This window comes from Sus scrofa, chromosome 3, assembly GCF_000003025.6.
Source record: "Sus scrofa isolate TJ Tabasco breed Duroc chromosome 3, Sscrofa11.1, whole genome shotgun sequence".
Taxonomy (NCBI): Eukaryota; Metazoa; Chordata; class Mammalia; order Artiodactyla; family Suidae; genus Sus; species Sus scrofa.
The window spans coordinates 114,925,179-114,944,114 of NC_010445.4; the positions used below are offsets into that span (position 1 = coordinate 114,925,179).

Sequence of the window (18,936 nt, forward strand, 5' to 3'; positions counted from 1 at the left end):
CTAGCAATTTACACAATGTTTTGTGTTCCTGACCTACTATGCTTGTATTATTTTTACCTCCTGCATTTCCAGAATAGTAAGTGTGCTCCTGAATGGAATGCAATTGCATCCGAGTCGTTTCTGGTTTGTGCCACAGTGTCATGGTTTCGAGTACTGTCACCTCCCCATAGCCCTGGGACAGGTGGCAGGCATGCCACACCTGCCCGGCTCTCCTCCTCTCAAACTCCTCCCCCAACCTCAACACCAGAAAAGCCCTCCGGGTCAGCCTGCCAGGACATGCCTTTCCTGGCCAAGAGGGCACCTGCTGGCTGTGTGAAGAGTGGTCAGGCAACAGGGAACTCGGCTTTAGTGTCTTGTTTCCATGGGAGGGAGAGGTTTACCCTGGGTATGAGCCGATTTCCCAGTCGGGGTGAATGGCTCCTAAGTGCTTCTTTCCCAGATGAAAGCCCCTGAAGACCTTGTAAGAGCAGAATGGCCGTGGGGACTGAGAGAACGGACTCTTGCCCAAGATCACGGATCCTTACCGCGTCGGGGGAGGTAAAGGGAACAGCCGGGCAGCCTGAGGGTCAGAGAACGGACTTCAGGGGCCCTTCAGCATGAATCACTAGCTGAACCTGACGAGCCTTGTGAACCATTTGCGTAAAAGCGTGCGTGTAACTCCATGGCAGCGAGTCTATTGAGAAGTCACAATTCCAGGTCGCTAGCTCTTATCTCAAGCATTCTCCCTAAGATTCAGCATTTGCTGAACGACCTGTCTTCCGCCTGCCTCCTCTGCATGAGTCTGTCTGCCTTTAAAGGCTCAGTCTGCAAGGACCTCTCCTTTTTTGCTCCTTAGCTCCTATTCCTCATCCCCCGCTCCCCCCAAGTGGAGAACAGGCTCCTCCAGGGAGACCTACCTCTGCCTCTCCCAGCACCTGGCACACTGTGAGTGTCACCACAGGGCCCCATGTCCACTAGGAGCTGAGATGTGTACAGGGCATGCAGGTGGCACACTGCCGCATATCTTTTCCCAGGAGAAGTCAAGTGTGGACTCTGCACACAGTAGGTGCCTAATTCAGCACACATTAGTCGCTCAATACATGCCTAGGGGTGCAGCAGGGAGAGAGGTACCATGGCTCATGCCTGTCAGTGGCTTCTGAGTGTTAGTGGTTTAGAACCAAAAGGTCCTTCATCCCTGCTGGTGTCCGCTTGGCCATTGCTCCTGAGAGATGACAGGGCTTGGGACCAGGGCAGCTGACTGCCTACTGGGGGTCAGCCCCATTTCCTGAAAGCCCTGGAATGGAAATGTTCCCTCCCTTTGCTCGTGTCTAAAGAGCCCTCTCACTCCTGTTGGCACCTGGACTCCCCCGGCCCTGCTTGTCAGTGTGGGCCAGAGCGGGACTTCTGGTCTGGACGATGCTCAGCAGAGCTCTGGGGCGGAAAGCCTGTGAGCAGTGGGACCCCGAGAGGGCGTACACAGGCTGGGGTGCAGAGGCCACCTCCTGCTCCGTGCATGACCCCGTCTCTGGGTGGTCTGACCGCTTTGCTGCATCTTTCCGCTTGCCTGGTTCATTCATTGTCAAATGATCTGTTAACAAAACCGTTAAGCCCTGGACAAACCTCCAATTAATGCTTAACAAACCCCTCGAGGACAGAGCCCTGTGAAGGGAAGGAGGGCCTTCTGAGGCAGGCTGGGGCAGGTACCATCTGGGCGAGGAGGAAAGACCTCGTGGAGACAGACTTTCACCTTCCGCGGGCTCTGAGACACGTCTTTTCTGGGGGCACGTGTATGTGTGTGGGGGCCGGAGAGGGAGACGTCCAGGTTAACGGTGGGATGGGGGCATTAGATCCAGAGCGATGTTGAGTGCTACGTCAGGCAGATCTGGCAGATTCTGGATAAAAATAATGGAGATCCTGACCCAAAGGTGCTCCAGAGGTATCTTTCCCCCCAGGATTCTTTAGAATTTACAGCAGTGGTAGTGATAACAACTGCTAACATCACCGTGTGTACACTATGTGCCAGGCACTGAGTTAAGACTCTCCATATGTTCTTATGGCCTTAGTATGTCTAAGAGGATGGCACTATCATTATTTCCATGCTACAGATAACTTAGTGGCTTAGAGATACCAGTTTTCTAGCAAAGTTCATTGGGTGAGCGGGTAGTGGAGTTTGAATTCTACCCAAGCAGTCTGGTGCAGAACCTGGCTCCTGGCCACCTTCCATGCTGCCAGCCACATGCTCCTGTCCCCGTCTTCACCTGCAGCCTTGGTTGGTGGGTCTGCAGGAGTGACATAATTCTATTTGTCCCTTCTATTGATATGGCCATGGAGGAGGACCCCTGCAGTGTCCTTGGCACCCCTAATTCAAGCTGAATGTCAGAGGATGCTGAGAGCCTCTGTGGATAGCTAGGAGGAGTCCCCTTAAGACAAAGAGCTCGTGGAAATAGAGAGAAGTTCCCAGCCACGGGGTGCTTCCTTCTTGTTGTCAGGGCAATGGTGGACTGCAAAAAAGGTACAATGAGAGAAGGCAATTTTCTTCTGTACAAAGTGGACCTCTGGGAACCAGGCAGTTTGAACATCATGATGTAACACATGAGACTCTGGAAGGCAAAGTGGTCTTTGGCTTTCTCACATGACCTGAGCCCCTAAAAGGCCATGGGCACTGGAAGATGGTCCTGGTACCAGGAGTGAAAAGAATCACAGCAAAGACTGTTATAGTAATTACAGCATTCTAGGCACTATTCTAAGAGCTTTATGTAAAATGGCTTGCTTAATCCTCACAACTGTTAAGAAGCAGATTCTAGTATTATCTTCCTTTTACAGAAGAGGAAACTGAGGCAGAATTTCAGATCCCACAGGGATTCTGGGGCACATATTTTGATGGAGGTTCTGAGGCACATATTTTGATGGAGGTGCTTGGGCCCAGGGGAAACTTTGGAATAGATGGACTTCTGTTTCGGGAGCTTGGGACAGGTGTGGGGAGGGGTGACCGTGACACTGCAGAATCAAGTCTCACACCAACTCTCCTATATGCTGGGCTCTAAAGTACCAACCTACTTTCACCATGCAAAGTGAGGAGGTGGCTGGGGCAAAGTCACAGAACCCCGCCGGATAATTCCCAGGCCAGCGCTTTGTGCCTGCATTCACCGAACTCTTCTTGAGCACATCAGCTCCAAGCACGGGCGTGGGTATGGGGAATGGCATGGGATGGAGTCCCTGCCTGCCCTCAACCCAGGGGCTTGCAGTCTAGTTGGGAGAATGACCCCAGAACAGGAAAACGGTATCACAGGCAATCAGCCAAGGGCCAGAGCACAGCTGGACAAGGGATCACCCAGGCAGTGGGGTGGCTACAGGGCGGAGAGGCGAGAGATGAAGGGCGGAGGCAGGCAGGAGCCAGATCCTAAAGTATCAGGTCAAGGGTTGGGCTCTGTCTTTCGCGCGGTTGGAGGCATTCACTGGGGAGTGACAGGACCAGACCTGTGTTTTGAAAAGACCACTCTGGCTGCAGCACAGACCCTGGATGGGAGGGGATGCACTGTGGGCCTGGAGGCCACTGATGCAGGTCAGGAGTGATGATGGTCTGAAAGAGGGTTGGGGATGGAGAGGTGAGGACCAATCCAGAGAGGCAGAGTCAAAGGAGTTTCCAGACTCAGTGCGTAAGGGCAGAAGGGCAGGTCAAGGACAACCACGGGCTTTGACCCTGAACTGCATGGTGTCCTTTCTGAGGCAGAGACATAGGAAGAGCAGGTCTGTGGGAAGAGGATTTCAGTTTGGACATTTCGTGCCTCTGGGCCAACCATGTGTGGGCCAACAGCTTTATCATGTGCCCCCAACTTCTTCCAGGATGTTTACTGAGGAAGCAGTGCCCTGGCATGTCAGAGGCTAGTGCAGGGAGCGGTGAGATCTGTGCTGGGCGCCAGGGCTGGGGGGAGCAGTCCTGATTCCCTCTGCCAGGAAGGTGACTCAACCTGTTCCCTTTCAGGGATGGGGCCATGGCATTCCCGTTAAGCAGCTTGACCAGGGGCTGCTGCCCTGTGAACAAGCATGGGCTTCTTCCAACTCCTGTGCGTTGCCCCTGCTCTGTGCCCCTTCACCAGCTTCTCTCTACAGAACTCCCCAGACACAGTTTAGCAGGACCTGTTTTTGGTGATATGTGGGCACAGTGTGGTCATACCCAGGATCCATTCTGTCCTCCTCTCTACCCAGTGACTGTGGTACTGTCATTCCATTTTCATCTTTTATTATTTTCTTTTAGGGTCACTCCTGTGGCCTACGGAGGTTCTCAGGCTAGGGGTTGAATCAGAGCTGCAACTGGCAGCCTATGCCACAGCACAGTCATGGCAATGCTGGATCCAAGCTGCCTCTGTGACCTAAGCTGTAGCTCATGGCAATGCTGGATCCTTAACCCACTGAGCAAGGCCAGGGATTGAACCCACATCCTCATGGATACTGGTTGGGTTCTTAACCTGGTGAGCCACAAGGGGAACTCCCATTCCATTTTCAAGATGAGGAAACAAAGGCTCAGAAAGGTTGGAGGACTTGCCCCAATAACACAGCTGTTCACTCTGCATCAAAGTATCTTCAGCAGATCTTTGCCACCCGGGGAGGCCAGGAGAGCTGCTGTTCAAGCTGAGGGCTCCATGAGGGCAGACAGAACTCCACAGGGTGGAGGACCAGGGTCAAGATTGGAACCGGAGGAGATGCAAGCCCCACAGAAAGCGGCTGTACACACCCCACTGTGGGACTCCTTGGCCCTGAGAATTCTTGTGGCCCCTCAGCATAGGCCTGTGAAATCTAAAGTCGAAAAAGACAAGCCTGTCAAATTCTCTACCTCCGGTCAACCTGGACTTTGCTTTCTGATCCAGAAGCAAGAGCGAGCAGGTGCAGCCTGGCTTTTCTCTCTCTGGACATGCACGTGCAAATACAATCACCTTTCTGAACCTCATCACGAGGCCCAGTGTTTGGGGCTTTAAAGTGTCTCTAGCCACGCTCTTAGCCACCAAAAATCCTTTGGAGAAGAAGGTAGGGGCCAGAATGACATCAATAGCCTGCACCTCTGCTGTGACACACACAGCTGGGCTCACGTGGCACTGGTGCAGTGACGCTGGACCTCCAGGGCTCATAGGATCTGACACTGGCCACCACCTCTATCCATGGACTAGTTCAGGCGTTCCAATCCAACAAGACCGGCGGCTCGGGTATTTTATAACAGGATTCGAGTGAAATAATCTTTTTTCCTCCCTTAGCACTTTGCATACATGCAATCTACTTTAATTAGCTTTCACTATATAATCTAAAAAAAAAAAAAAAAATCCGACAAATTGCTCCCACCTCCAAATTGTTCTTCGAGAAAGGAGGGATTACCTTGCGAGTTTCTTAAAAAAGAATCTATATGTGTTCAGTGCGTTGAAATAACACTCATTACAGTGAGCTGCATGCAAGCTGGTCTCTCTAGTCAGAGAGGAGAGACCATCGCTCGACCTCTCGCAAATCAAAAGCACTTCCACACTGCCTTTATTTTTCAATTGGTTATGTTTTAAATGAAAGCCCCACTGCCCTTTTTGGGAAGGCAAACTAACAGCACCCCAACTGAAATTTCAGCTCCGTCTATGGGAAGATAATTACAAGAAACAAAATGTGAATTGAAAATCAGGGCACTAATGAAGTCTAAAAATACCAGTGGCCCATCCTTCTGGCTGGCAAAGACCTGCTCTTCATGGAGGGGGATCTCTCCGTAATTACTCAGCCCCGCAAGAGGCCAGGTTGTCACGTCAAACAATAGTAGGAAAAATCGCGGGACTTTAATGAGCTAGATCTCAAGGAGTTCTGCGGTGGATCTTATTATAATGCTGGGCAAGCTTTCAAACAGAGAACAGGAGAAAAGGAAAGTTCTTTTTTTTTTTTCCAAGGAGAGTTCTGACTCGTGTTGATGCCACCACGCAGGGCCACCCGGTTCCCGCTCAGAGCCAGCTGCCTGTCAGTTAGGAGTGTGAAATCCATTGGGCTTCGGAGATGTAAAAATCCCTCGGGGCAAAATTAAAAGTGACCCAAATCCAAGCCCACGTGGTCTTGGGAATATGATCCTCACACAGCAAGTTGCAAAGATTTCGTTTCAGAATTCAGGTTTCTTATTTTAAAAAAATAGGCGGTTGTTTGACACTAGATCTGACAGACAAATTATAGCTTTAGCAATAAAGGCTTTTAAGATTAGAAATGAAAGGAGAAATTACCTAAAGGAAAAAAAAACCCACCCAAACCCCCTCGGGCTCGAGCGTGGAGGCATTGGTGGGTACCTGCTTCATGGTCTTTCTTCACCGCCAGTAGAGGGGGTGAATCAGCTGATGAGGGCCATCAATAGAGAAGCGAATTAAATGTTATTTCTGGGGAAACAGTCCGCTCCCTGGAAACGTATGGAAATCAGCGTGATGGAGGGGGCACGGGCTGGAGCTGGGGGGGTCTCGCTGGTTTACCACAAGGCAGGGCCCTGATCACTTTGTAGGCCCTCCCTGGCCCTCACCTATCCCTCAGTGAACCCTGAAGGGGCTGGAAGAGCAAACTGCACCAGGGGTCCCCTCTTTTCTCCCCTCCTGTCTGTGGGCTCAGGTCACGAGAGAGGACGGCTCATGCATCGAGCCCCACACAGATGTTACAGGGGTGGCTCTGCGAGGGCCCGTGGGACCTGTCTCTACCGCTTATATCTTCCTGATGTTTTGGGCTCAGATGCCTAATGGTGATCAGATGCACCTGCACCCGGCAGCTTCCGGGAGGTGGATCCCAGCTCCGTACGGAGCCCTAAACCAGGAACCGGTCCTATCTAGGCCGGGTAGCTTTTTGCACAGAACAACTCCTTTTCCTAAGGGCACGCCTGAGATTGGCAAGTCGGCAAGACCTTTCGTCAGTCCTAGGAGGCTCACTGGGATGGGGGGCGGGGACGCACCCCACGGTGGGGAGAGGGAAGCCCCCACCCAGGGCTTTGGCATAGCCGTGGGAGCAGCCGGGACACCCAGTGCCCAGTGTGTCAGAGTTGACAGCATGTAAACGGCAAGGAAGTTTTTCTTTTTAAAGGGAGAGGGAGCCTAACCAAAACAATTCAAACAACAAAAAAAAATCAATTTAGTCAATTTTTTAAAAAAAGATCTTAAACAAAGCAAGAGTTTACCAGAATTTAGATGTAATTTTCTATAATTTTGTCATTTAAAACTAGTGCTGATTTCCAAAACAAAGGCAGTTGGGGCGCAATCAGATTGGGAATTAAACCCAGCGGAGATCTAGACACGGCTTTGTTGTTGGGACGCTTGGCAAGGCCTGGAAATTGCTCGAAGCGATAAAGATAGAGATTCATGGGAGCAGGCTGGACCAACCAGAATGGCTGATGGGAGTTCTAGCTCTGCGAAGAGTCTGTAGGCCCCCTCCCCGCAACCCCCACCCACAAGTAGGGAGGCTGAGAAGTCACACCTGCGTTCACACTTCCTAGACCTCTACTGTTCTTTCAAAGGAGGCCTGGACACCCAGCAGGGCAGATGGCCCATTATATATCTTTGGCCCTGGGTCCAGACTTGGCTGCCTATCCTCCTCCACTTAGCAGGAACAGACGCCTGGAGGGCTGGAGCTCTGGGGGTAGGCAAGTCTGGCGCAGATAAGCCCCACCAGCCTTGGCCTGTGGCCCCCGCTGCTCCTGCCCACCCCTCTGCATTCTGGCTACAGCCGTCAGGGGTGAGGCTGGTCTGCGGACACCCTTGGCCCTAACCTTCCAGTTGGGGCTCAGCCTAAAACCACATCCTGGTATCCCCCCCGCCCCCCCCCCCGCACCCCAGGCTCTGTTCTCGAGGATCTGCCTTGGAGCTCTCCTAGATGAAAACCCCCTGGGCTGTGGGGAGACGGTTAGATGAAGGCCAAGGCTGGAGGTGCTCTTTCTTGCTGCCTCTCAGAGCCACCCAGGGCTCCTTGGAACACAATACTCAAACTGGCTCACAACAATCCAGGAATGTCTTCGGGCCTCACCTCGTGCCCCAGGAGCTTTCCCATCCAATGGCGTGGTGGTGGGTGCTTTTCTCGGGGGTGGGGTGGGGGTGGGACACTGACAGTTCATGCTCAGGCTGTCCTGTGAGTGGAACATGGAGAAGGCCCCCCAAGGACTGTTCTAAGGAGGCCTAAGAGGAGCAGAGGATTCCTGCTCATTCTGCACTTGGCCTGGACTCAGAGGTGAGGCTGGCCCGGGGCTTGGGCTGAAGGCGGAAGGCCCCAGGACCCTGCAGGCTCTCCCCTCCCCGCCTCTTCTCTCCCACTCGCATTTCCCCGCCTTCCTGGCCCTGCCCTTCCCCTTCCCCTCTGGCTCCTCCGTCTGAGGCCAGGCTGTCTTGGATGAAAGCAGTTGGCACTGTGATATTGAGCACGGCGGGCGGCACGGATGTAGGCACACGGGGGCGTGTGGGCGGCAGGACTTACCCTTGGGGTGCCCGGGGTCGGTGAACTCATACTTCCCCACGCCAATGGTCCGTAGCATCTGTAGCCCGTGGGCCGAGTCTGACGTGGGGGGCCCGTTGGTGGCCGGGGCACCGCTGGGGAGGGTGGCAGACGGCTGGGCCGGCGGTGGTGGAGGCAGCAGGGGCCCTGCCATGTGGCCGTTGCCCACGGCGGTGGGTCCGGGGCGGGCCACCTGCCCTACACCGGGCAGTGTGGAGACAGCCAGGGGCTGCGGGCTGGCATACAGGGCCTGGGCAGGCATGTTGACCACCACGCTGCTCAGTGGCTGAGAGGGCGGCTGTGGGAGCGAGTAGTGGCCTGGCATCAGCGGGAGCTGGGGCCCCACGTGGGGAGGCAGTGAGGGGGTCACCCCAATGACCGGGGCCTGGACGTTGACAGCCGGGCTGAAGGTGGGCGGCTGGGCCACTCCATAGGAGTGTGCGATCAGGGCAGGCTGGCTCCCGGCGGCCACGGTGGTCCCCCATGGCCCTGTGCCTGCAAGGGAGATGGAGAGATGTTATCTGCCGGGACGTTCACTCCGCAACCCCGAGTGCCCCCGGCCCTGCGCTGAGGGCCAGGGTCACGGGGGTCAAGATCCCTGCGTCCAGGAGCCTGCAGATTAAGTAAGAATCTGTGACAACAGGGGCACCCAAAGGAGCACATTCCAAGTCTTAGCGACACGACTCTGGAGCTCCGGGGAGGAAGCGCAGTCTGCCCGGGAGAGGTTGAGGGGCGACAGAGTAGAGGGAAGAAAGTGGAGACTTTCAAAGAGATCTGGATTCAAATCTTGGCTCCGCCACTTACTGCCTAAGAGCCCTGGGCAAGTCGCTTATCTTCTCTGAGCCTTTTCCTCACATTCGTCAAATGGAAGAGCAACGCCTACCTCATAGGTCTGCTGGGAAGAACTGAATGAGGAAAATGTATTTGAAAAGACTCCCCGAATTAGCAGAGTGTCTGGCATGTGTTAAATGTTTCACACGTGTCGGTGTTTTTCCTTCCTTTCTGGAGAAGCACTGTCTGAGAAAGGGGAGGAGAAATCTGGACTGTGAAGACAGGAGCTGTTTGCTGGGCAAGGGGAGAATACCAGAGCCTGGAGCCGTGCAAAGGTCCTGCGGTGCAGGAAGGGAGAGCCAGAGGTGGGGTAAGGGAAGGCTGCTCTCCACGGCCTTGCTGGTGTGGGTGGCTTTGTCCTCAAGCAACCTCTGTGTGGCCAGCCCTGGGGGAACAAGGGAAGTCCATTTTGGCCCTTAACGAAATGGGGTTGAATAAGGGGGTCAGACACACTTCCTGAGATCCAATTCGAGATGCAAAGCCAGCTGTGCCCAGGTGAGGCAGAGCAGGGCCCAGAGCCCCTGAGCTCAGCTGCCACTGAGGGGACCTGCGAGGGCTTGTGAGTGAAGCTGGACGATGCTGTGACAGGGAAGGCTGGTGTGAGTCACCTCTGACTAAGTCCGGGTCTTGTCTCTGTCACCTAAATGCTTGTTTGTTCTGATGCCTCTGGAGCAGCAGCGTAGACGGAGGAAGAAGACTGGGAACCAGGGGGCTACTCAGCACTGCCAGCTCCAGAGGCTAGAAGGTGGGGCTCGCAGCTCTCACAGAAACACAATTTGAGGCAGGGCAGGCGCCATGATGGCGGAGTGACTATCTTGCCACCAGGGGCTACTGTCTCTGGGGGAGTCTTCCAAGTGGGAGCTGCCTGGCATGGTGGTGGAGAGCCAGACTTGGCTTCAGACAGCCAGCACTTCAGTCCTGGTTCTGCCCTCCCTGGCTCAGGGACCTTAGGCATAAGCCTTCCCCGGTTTCCTCCTCTGCCACGGGACACTCTTACCACTTCACGGAGCTGCACGAGGGCACACAGAGCAAGGCACAGAGTAAGTGTGCAGCGATGGTGCTGATTTTGATAATGAGTGAGGCTGGAGAACACTAGACGCTGACAAATGTCAGTGAGGCAGTGCCAGCAAAATTCTAGAACGGGCTGCTAAGGGGGCTTGTCTCCAAGCCCGAAGAATAGTATCACTGTGAGCCAGCCTGGTGTCTTAGGACAAGGCATGTCACCTGAAGCTCGGTTCTCTTCAGGATTAGCCAGGGAGCCTGGAAGAAGGCACCGGAACTTCAGAGCACAACTGGCCAGCTCTTGGCTAACTCTGGTGAACAGACAGAGAGGTGGGGCCACAGGCGATTGATTCAGGAGCCAGGGAATGGCCCAGAGGATGCTGGAGACTTAAGGGGAGGCCTCTGGTGAGGTGCTCACCATTTTTTTTTATCAGTGATTTAGATGAAAATATGGAAGACATATGACTGAGTCTGCAGGTGACAGAATATTGGAGGGTTAGGTACAGGTTAGCAATGAAGACAGAACCTAAGAGCTGCTGAGAGAGTCATAAGGAAGATATCAGCAAGGTCTTGCCCTTGTGTCCCCACATCCAGCTGCTTAGGCCAGATTGCGTGGGGATGGACAGGGGTCAGAGGGGCTGCCGTGACAGTCCTGGGGGGTCTCACTGTTGAGATAGCATATGGTGTGGCTGCCGGCAAAGCAGAAGTGCAGTAAGGCTGCAAGGGTCAAGGGAGAGGGGCTGCAGAGCCCTTGCGGGTTCTTTGTGTTGGGTCCTGGGCATCGAGGATGCAGAGAGAGGAACCCCTAGGCAGGTAAAGGGGCTGGAAGCCATGGGCTCGAGGGGTGGCTGAAGGACTAGGGGTGGTCAGCCTGCAGAAGACCTGGAGAGGGGCTGGGCGGGGATCTTCAGATACCTGTAGGGCTGTGCTGTGGATGGCCAAGCCTGCGTGTTCTGTGTATCCCAAGGGGAGATCTGGGACCAATTGCGGGTAACAGGGAAGGGTTTTTTTATGGTCAGAGCTGCCAGAAGAAGGCCTGAGGTGCTACAGGAGGTGATGAACCCCTAAGTCCCTGGGGTGTGGGGGGGTGGAGTCTCCCCAGTTCTCATAAAACTGTCAGCCAGGCAAAACCTCACTAGATGGTGTGACTTTGGAAATTTATGAATCAGAGTACTGAGGTTTGGGAATGACTATTAGAAATAATTCAAAGCAGATTTAAAGTCACTCCTATAATGTCACTCTCACTCCCTTGCCCTCCTTACTTTCTTGAGTAACAGAGAAAGGAGTAGTGACACAGCTACTGCCCAGGCAATCGCACAGGGTCCCACCACCAGCCCTCCGCCCCTGCCCCTGGTGCAGCCTCAGGTCCGGGCTGCTGCGGGCTGCAGACGCCTCAGCTCCCCGACCCCTGGCCCCGAGTGTAGGTGTCTCTTTTCACCCAGAAGCACACACCTGGATTGTCGCTCTCCCTCATCTGCTTGGAGGGTGGCTCGTCGGTGTCCCAAGGTGTGGACTGATTGATGGGCGTCTGTCCCCACCGGATGCTGGTCGTGAGTCCCTGGGACTGATTGTCTGCTTTGGAGATGCCGGGGGCCTGGGGAGAAGCAGAGCAGGAGGCTGAGCACTGCTGGCAAGGGTCCTGACCTGGCACCCACCCCCAGCAGTAAGTACTCCTGCTGCCTGAGCCTCGGGACCAGAGGCAGAGACTGGCCCCCACCCAGCCCCACAGGGAAATTTCAGGGCATTCTCATGGCTGCAGCCATGGCCGCTGTGAAGCTCCCACCTCTAGGAACACATTACCCAACCGGTGCCTCCTTGGCCACCCATGCCACCTGAGCTATCGGAAAGGAAAGAGCACTCTGTGCTGGGTGAAATGCATCGCCCCAGTCCTTGGGTCCTTAATAAACTGCAACAACATCCATGGGTATGTGTTGAGCACCGCATGCATACTCAGCCCAGGCCCAGGGCCACCATGTGACACATGAGAAGACGGCTCTCCAAAGTGCCACCACCAGGCCCCATCCTGCCCCCACACCAGCCTCGGACACCCAGACATCCCACGCCACAGAGGATGTGGGAAGGTGGGACCAGGGCCCCTGGGAAGTCAGCTTAGGTCCCAACTCCAGGGCTGGGAAGCAGGGAGCATCTTCACTGGGAGGCCTAGCTCCTCCCGGCAGGAAGCAGGCGGGCTCCCTGTTCCAGGATCTCACTGGCTAATTTAGATATTTAGATATTTAGATTAATGAGAAAATAAATCTCAGGGCGAAAACAAACATTAGGACAGCAGGATGGCTTTGGTCTCCTGATCTACCACCTTACGATGGAATATTATATAATCATTACAAATGATGTTTACTAAGCATTTTCAATGAGATGGCAAAACGCTTACACTATAGTGTTAAATGAGAAATTGACACAAATAGAGCCTCATCATGTAAAATAATATGTGCAGAGAGAAAACTCCCAAATATTAGCAGGAACGTTATTGTTATTATTATTTGGCTGTGCCTGCAGCATGCAGAAGTTCCTGAGCCAGGGACTGAACCCACGCAACAGCAGTGACCTGAGCCACAGCAGTGATAATGCTGGATCTTTAACCACTAGACTACCAGGGAACTCCAGGAATGCTATTCTTGGGTAAGGGATTAAGGGAAACTTCTATTGTCTTGTCTACACTTCTCTGTGTTTGCCAAATTTTCTACTATGGGCATTACCATTATTTATGATATTACAATATTTATAATAAGCAAAAAAAAAAAAAAAAAAATCTCCCCAACACAGAGAACTCGGATGTGAGGGGGTGAGTGTCTTAACAGAGGTGGTTTCAGGAAGAGCGACCACAGCTCCCAGCAGTGCAGCCACAGACCAACCAGGTTTGGGGTGCAGGGTGAGGTGGGAAGGGGTGGGGGAAAGACAGTTGCCCACTGGGGACAGTCACTGAAGGCCAAAGGCGCCTCAAGGGGCATCTGCAGGCCTCTTTCAGCGGAGGCCCCAGCGCTCTTGACGCCAGCTGGAAGCGGACTCGGTGACGCTGGTGGGGTGCAGCGCCCCCTCCTGGGCATCTCTGAGCAGCAGGACTCTCCTCACTAGGCCGACTGCGGCGGGAGGGTGGCTGGGCTTATTTGGGCTTTGATGCATAATGCAGATGACAAACAGCGCCTGCATCAGGGCCTGCTGGGAGGAGCAGGAGCGCATCCCATTAGGACCCGTAGGCTGAGCTGAGCTAATTGCATTAGGCTGTACTTTATCTCTGGCCTGCATTTCAGATGCTTCGCTTCTGTGAGCAGCACAGGAAACAAAGGAAAAAAGTGACCCTCCTGAGGAAAGAACAATTCGGTGGACACGCTTCCTTATCAGAGGCCTCTGCCCCATTTCTGTCTGTGGGACAGATGGGAGCTTGGGGCGGGGGGGGGGCGAGGGGGCTGGCTGGGGATTTAGCCGCAATCACACAGTCTTGAGGAACTTAAGACCCAAGAGCGCAGCTACTACAGCGTGGTCTGAATAGACAGCTTTCCAGGGTGCCCTGTCGGCAGCACACCTTCCCCCCCCCAGCAATTCCAGGCTAGGGGTGGGGGCTGGTGAGGGCTGGGGGGGGTGCTGGCGCAGAGGCGCAGGGGTTGCTTCCCCATAATAACAGGCTCGTCAGGGGAAGGAGCCGGTGTGATGTCACATTCAGGGCCCCGTTTGGGGGTGCCGTTTGAATGCGGAGAGCCCAGCCTCCTCACCAGGCCCCTCCTTCATTGGCAATGCAACAACCCCTCCCGCCAGTAGGGGGCGCTGCAGCCCCTCTCTGCTGCCTGGAATTCTCGGAGGCCTCCCAGGCAGGCGGCAGGCTTGGTTTTCCGGGTCCTCCTGCAGTCGCCCCTTTCTCTCCCGCTCAAGCCCCCCAGCCTGGTGACTTGACAGAGTGGGCAAGGGCTCTGTGAACGCGGGGCCCGGGGCCTGACCCAGACAGCAGCCACTCCCATCAGATGGGGTGGTTGAGGTCTCCTCCTTGAGACTAAAACTTCAGGAGTTCCAGGTTTTGCCCTAAAACTGGGGGCATTTCTGGAAAACTGCACACTCCTCCTCGGGCCCTGGGTCCCGAAGCACTCCTGCCATCTCACTCACTTGTACTTTTGCTGGTCAGTTGGTTTGTTCTTCAGGAACCAGCACTGGGCCCCTGCTTTGGGCCTGGCTCTGTGCAAGGCGCTGGGGACTCTGAGACTCAGCCCTGCCCTGGAGGGGCTGTTCCCAGCTCTGCAAACCGGGAGCTGGTAAGCCGAGTCACACTCCAGAAGGAAGCCAGGGTGCTGGGGATGCAAGGGGGTGCTGGGGTGGGACCAGGGTGCTGGGGCGACTGTGCTGTGGCTACAATAGGCCTGCTGTCTGCCTGTGTCTTTCATGACTATTACAAGTGAGTTCTTATAGACAAGAAAGCAGTTCTGCTCTGAAAAGGAAAAACAGCCTACTTTCTGTTTTTTTTTTTTTTTTTTTTTCTCTAGGAAAAATAAATAAGGACATTTCTGTTCTGTTTGGCACTAGTAACTTCTGAAGCTATGAGCAACTTGCAGTTCAGGACTTTGTATTTATTTTATTGAAACAAAGAATTGAACCTGCCTTCTTCCACTCCATCCAGAAAAAACATCGACAGCAGCTGTGCACTTTGCCGAGGCGCCTGGACATTGCAGGTGCTTAGGAATGTTGCGGCTGATGATGTGACTCAGCTGGGCCTGACCAGAGCCCCGTCCTTCTGCAGAGGGGTCCAGGCCCAAGGTAAACTCGAGGTTCCCTGGGTTCTGGAGGCTTCTGGGGGACTGTGTTCGGGTCCACAACTCCAGCTCTGAACTCGGCTCCTACTGTGACTTTCTGTCTTGGATCAGCATCCCCAAAGGTCCATGGCTCCACCAAAGACTCTCCAGGCCAAATGGCAGGCCTCCCCAGATTTCCCTTCTCACCGGGGGCTGCCAACCCAAGGATGCACGGACACCTGCCAGCAGAGCAGCCCAGGGAGGAGGGGAGAGGAGGGAGCCTCCTGTCGCCCCCTCCCACTGCCATCACCGAGGACTCAATCAAACCACAAAGACATCTGGCCTTTCCCCAGTTTTCCTGGCCTTGCTTCTGCTCCTGTGACATGATGGCACTCGGCACAGAGAGGCACGGAGAAGAGCCCTCCTCCTGCCCGGCGCCGCGGAGTGGCCCTATCTGCCCATCATCTGGCCGGAGCAGGCTTCTCTCTGCTTCCCTTTAATGAGATGCTAATGGGATGCATCATTAACGCAGCAGCTTTTAAACCCCGAGCTCTTGTAAATTTTCAAAGGTCACATTTTTACGGTGGCTGACAGCATCCCGCTTCTTTCAGCAACTGAAGAACACTAAGGACCCCGATCCTTTATGGATGAAACTCTCTGTGAGGGGCGCCACGGGCTGAAGCACCTGCTGTTCAGGGGGCTGGGAACCTCCACCTGCGACAAGCCTCCCGGGGCCCCCCTGGCTGTGCTCTACCAGCTTGGGGAGAACCAGTTACATGTTGCCTACAGAGCGGCACTGGGGCCCTGCTCCATTCTGGAGCCGGTGTGCGGGGCCGCAGGTAGTGAGGATGAGAAGGTGCCTGGTGGCGGGGCCGAGAGGACTGACACCACTGGGGAGGCAGCAGTGCTTTTCCTCCCACAGAGCACCCATTTGTTCCCAAGGCTGTGCACCCACGAAGCTGCTTTTGCTAATTTGTCCAGAGGGAGCCTTTTTTTCTACTGTGCACAGTGATGCCATATAGGCCAGTCGAACCCCAGGTGGTCAGGGAGGTTTGAAAAATGGCAGGAGGGAGTTCCCGTCGTGGCGCAGTGGTTAACGAATCCGACTAGGAACCATGAGGTTACGGTCGGTCCTGCCTTGCTCAGTGGTTAATGATCTGGCGTTGCGTGAGCTGTGGTGTAGGTGCAGACGCGGCTCGGATCCGAGTGCTGTGCTCTGGCGTAGGCTGGTGGCGGTGCTACAGCTCCGATTCACCCTAGCTGGAACTCCATATGCCGGGAGCGGCCAAGAAATAGCAACAACAACAACAAAAAGACAAAAAGACAAAAAAAAAAAAAAAAAAAATGGCAGGAGGGGACTCCCCAGGGCTTGTTCTCAGCCCATGCTCCGTGCACACGACGATCACAGCCTCAGAATACTGCCTTTCAGAGACGGTACTGACCTGTACTGGGAGGGGGCGGGGGCGTTCCATGATGGCAGGACCCGCACAGTGCCTGGCCCAGCTGATGCCAGCCTAGTCTAGGTGCCCAGGGAAGGAATGAATACAGGCAGGGTCTTGGCGCTACAGTGATGCCCAATAGCAGGAGTGTGTGCGTCACTGTTGGTTTACAAATGCATGGATGCATGGTGTGCACTGCAGGAGAGGGAATCATAACAGAACAGAGAGGTGAAATGGCTTCGTGCGCCTGGGAAAGCTGATCCTATGAGTTTCCCTCGCTGGGGAGGTGATGTTTCCAGACTGAGGGGGCCTCCTCTGCTGGGACCCCAACTACCATTGCCCTGGATGATGCCGGAGTCTGTTCAGAGGCATAATGCCCAATCTTCTGACCCCTCGCCCAGTACCTGGACAGGGTGGGGGATGTGGGGTCTGAGGCCACCTCCTGCCTCTGTGGGGCTGGGGCATCACTTGGAGAAACCAGAACTCAGCTCCTTCCATGGTTCACCCACGGGCATCGGAAGAGGGTGAATCCATGAAGCCTGGAAGTTAGAGCTGACGTTGGAGCACAGAAGCTTGTCATGATTCACTCAGGCAGAAGCCCCTCTCCTGCCGAGGGACCTGCCTCCACAGACTGGGACCTGCAAATCTTGACACTCTTGTCCCTTGTGTGGTGTGGCAGCACTGGCAGGGACTGCCATCTGCTGAGCGTCCCTGAGTACAGCCGTCCCTTTCCCTCACAGCAGCAGTGGCCCCATGAGAGCCCAAGAGATCCTGGAGTCTCCCAGCCTTCACTTCACTTTAATCGACCAGACAATACTTCTGTGCTCACCCTGGGCCAGAAGCACCACTGGACACCAAGGCACCCCCCAGCTGGGTGGGGGTTGGAGTGGGAATCGGCCTGGATGAAAACAGAAGCCATAGGGAGGACAGCAGTGGGCAAGCTGGGGCTGGCTGCACTCAGAGCTTTATCTGCAGCCTCATTTTTATCTCACGACTCCTCATAATTTCCACCTAATTTGGGAAAGACAAGCCTTGGTGAGACACCCCGGTGACCCCTGGCTCTGTATTCTGAGGGCCTCTCAGGGAGCCTGGCACTACTAAGGCGAAGGCCCAGGAAGGCAGTTCTTACTTAAAGGAGTGGCAGGCTGATGGTAGACTCTCAGGCGAGGGGAAGGAGGGGAGGGGGTGTGGTGTCTGAGTTTTTAAGATTGCAGCCTAGGGGTTTAAACCGAGACGGCTGGCTGTCTAGGGCTCACAGGTTACCCACAAGAGCACGGTTCCAGGATCACACAGGCAGAGCATCAACCACCTCTATGGCAGGGGCCTGTGCCCACAGGAAGATTGACGGGGGGTGGTGGTTAAGAACGAGGGCTTCTGGACCCCACCTTCGGAGCTTCTGAATCAATAGGTCTGGGGTAGGGGCTCCAGAAATGTGGCTCTTTAGCAGCTCTCAGGTGGCCTGGTCCACGGACCCCATTCTGGGTCGCAACGGTGGACCTGAGCTTCAAGTTCGAAGGCCCTTGTGCCTGAACGGGGGGAACCCGGGGGCTGATGCTGATGGGCCGGTCCTGATTGGGACGGATTTGGTGGTCTTGCCTATGTGGCTCATAGGAGCCAGACAGGTGACACCGCCTTCATGGACTCCGGTGCCCCATCTAGGCTTCAAGGGGCCAGAAAAATGCGTTGACAGACACCAAAGCTGTAAGTCTGCGACCTCTGGGAAGAGCGCATGACACTCAGGAGTCTCTCAGTTCTCCTTTCTTGATTGCTACCGAAGTACAAACAAGAAAATTATTGCAGTGAAATCCCACGGGGGGTGGGGGTGGGAAGGCTCGCCCGGGCTCTTCCTGCCCCCATTAACCAGGCTGCCCTCTCTGGCCCCCTGAACCCAGGCCGTGCCCTTGGCACCCCTTCGGAGTAGCGCCGTAATGTGCTCTGGAGCCCGATGAAATTTCTAATAATACTAACCAATGATGTGTTAAATTGAGACACTTCTGGCTCACATGCCGGAAACTGCACGATGGTTTAAAGGACCAGTGCTTACCTTTCTCTATCAATTTGCTGCTAAATTACTGCTTTCGGAGCAACTTACAGAAAAGTAATTCTTTATTTAAATTTTAATTTCAAACTTGTCATTTTAAATATATATTCAGATTCCAATCATATTACAGAATATGATGATGTCTCTGGAGGCCAAGTGTGCCCGCCAGGAGCCTGGCGGGGGCAGAGGATGTGATGGGGGGAGGGGGAAGGGGGCAGAGAAAGGAGGAGGCAGCTTGGCGAGGGCAGCAGTGTGCTGGGCTGGGAAACAGCACTGCAGAGGCCAGTGCTCAGCCTCTAACCTGGCCCTGGGATCCCAGACAAATACTTTAAGCGGAAACCATCCTGCACCCTCTCTCACTTACTGGACCGCCCCACGAGGTCTCAACAACCCCAGCCATAAATGGATGCCAGGCCCAGATGCGACGGGGCTGCCCAACCTGCCCCTGTGC

General features: G+C 54.6%; 1 protein-coding gene across 2 annotated transcripts in view; it reads right to left on the bottom strand.

Annotated features, from left to right (window-relative positions):
- Positions 1-12,468, bottom strand: part of KLHL29 (kelch like family member 29) — a 65,988-nt gene extending 53,520 nt beyond the window's left edge. The window contains exons 1-2 of one of the 2 annotated variants that reach the window (XM_021087787.1): positions 11,728-12,468; positions 8,425-8,937 (exon numbers count right to left, since the gene is read on the bottom strand). In XM_021087787.1, the coding sequence (XP_020943446.1) occupies positions 8,425-8,937; positions 11,728-11,749 (535 nt within the window). In that variant the 5' untranslated portion in view covers positions 11,750-12,468. The remainder of the gene's footprint in view (positions 1-8,424; positions 8,938-11,727) is intronic. The other variant, XM_021087786.1, reaches the window with a different exon arrangement.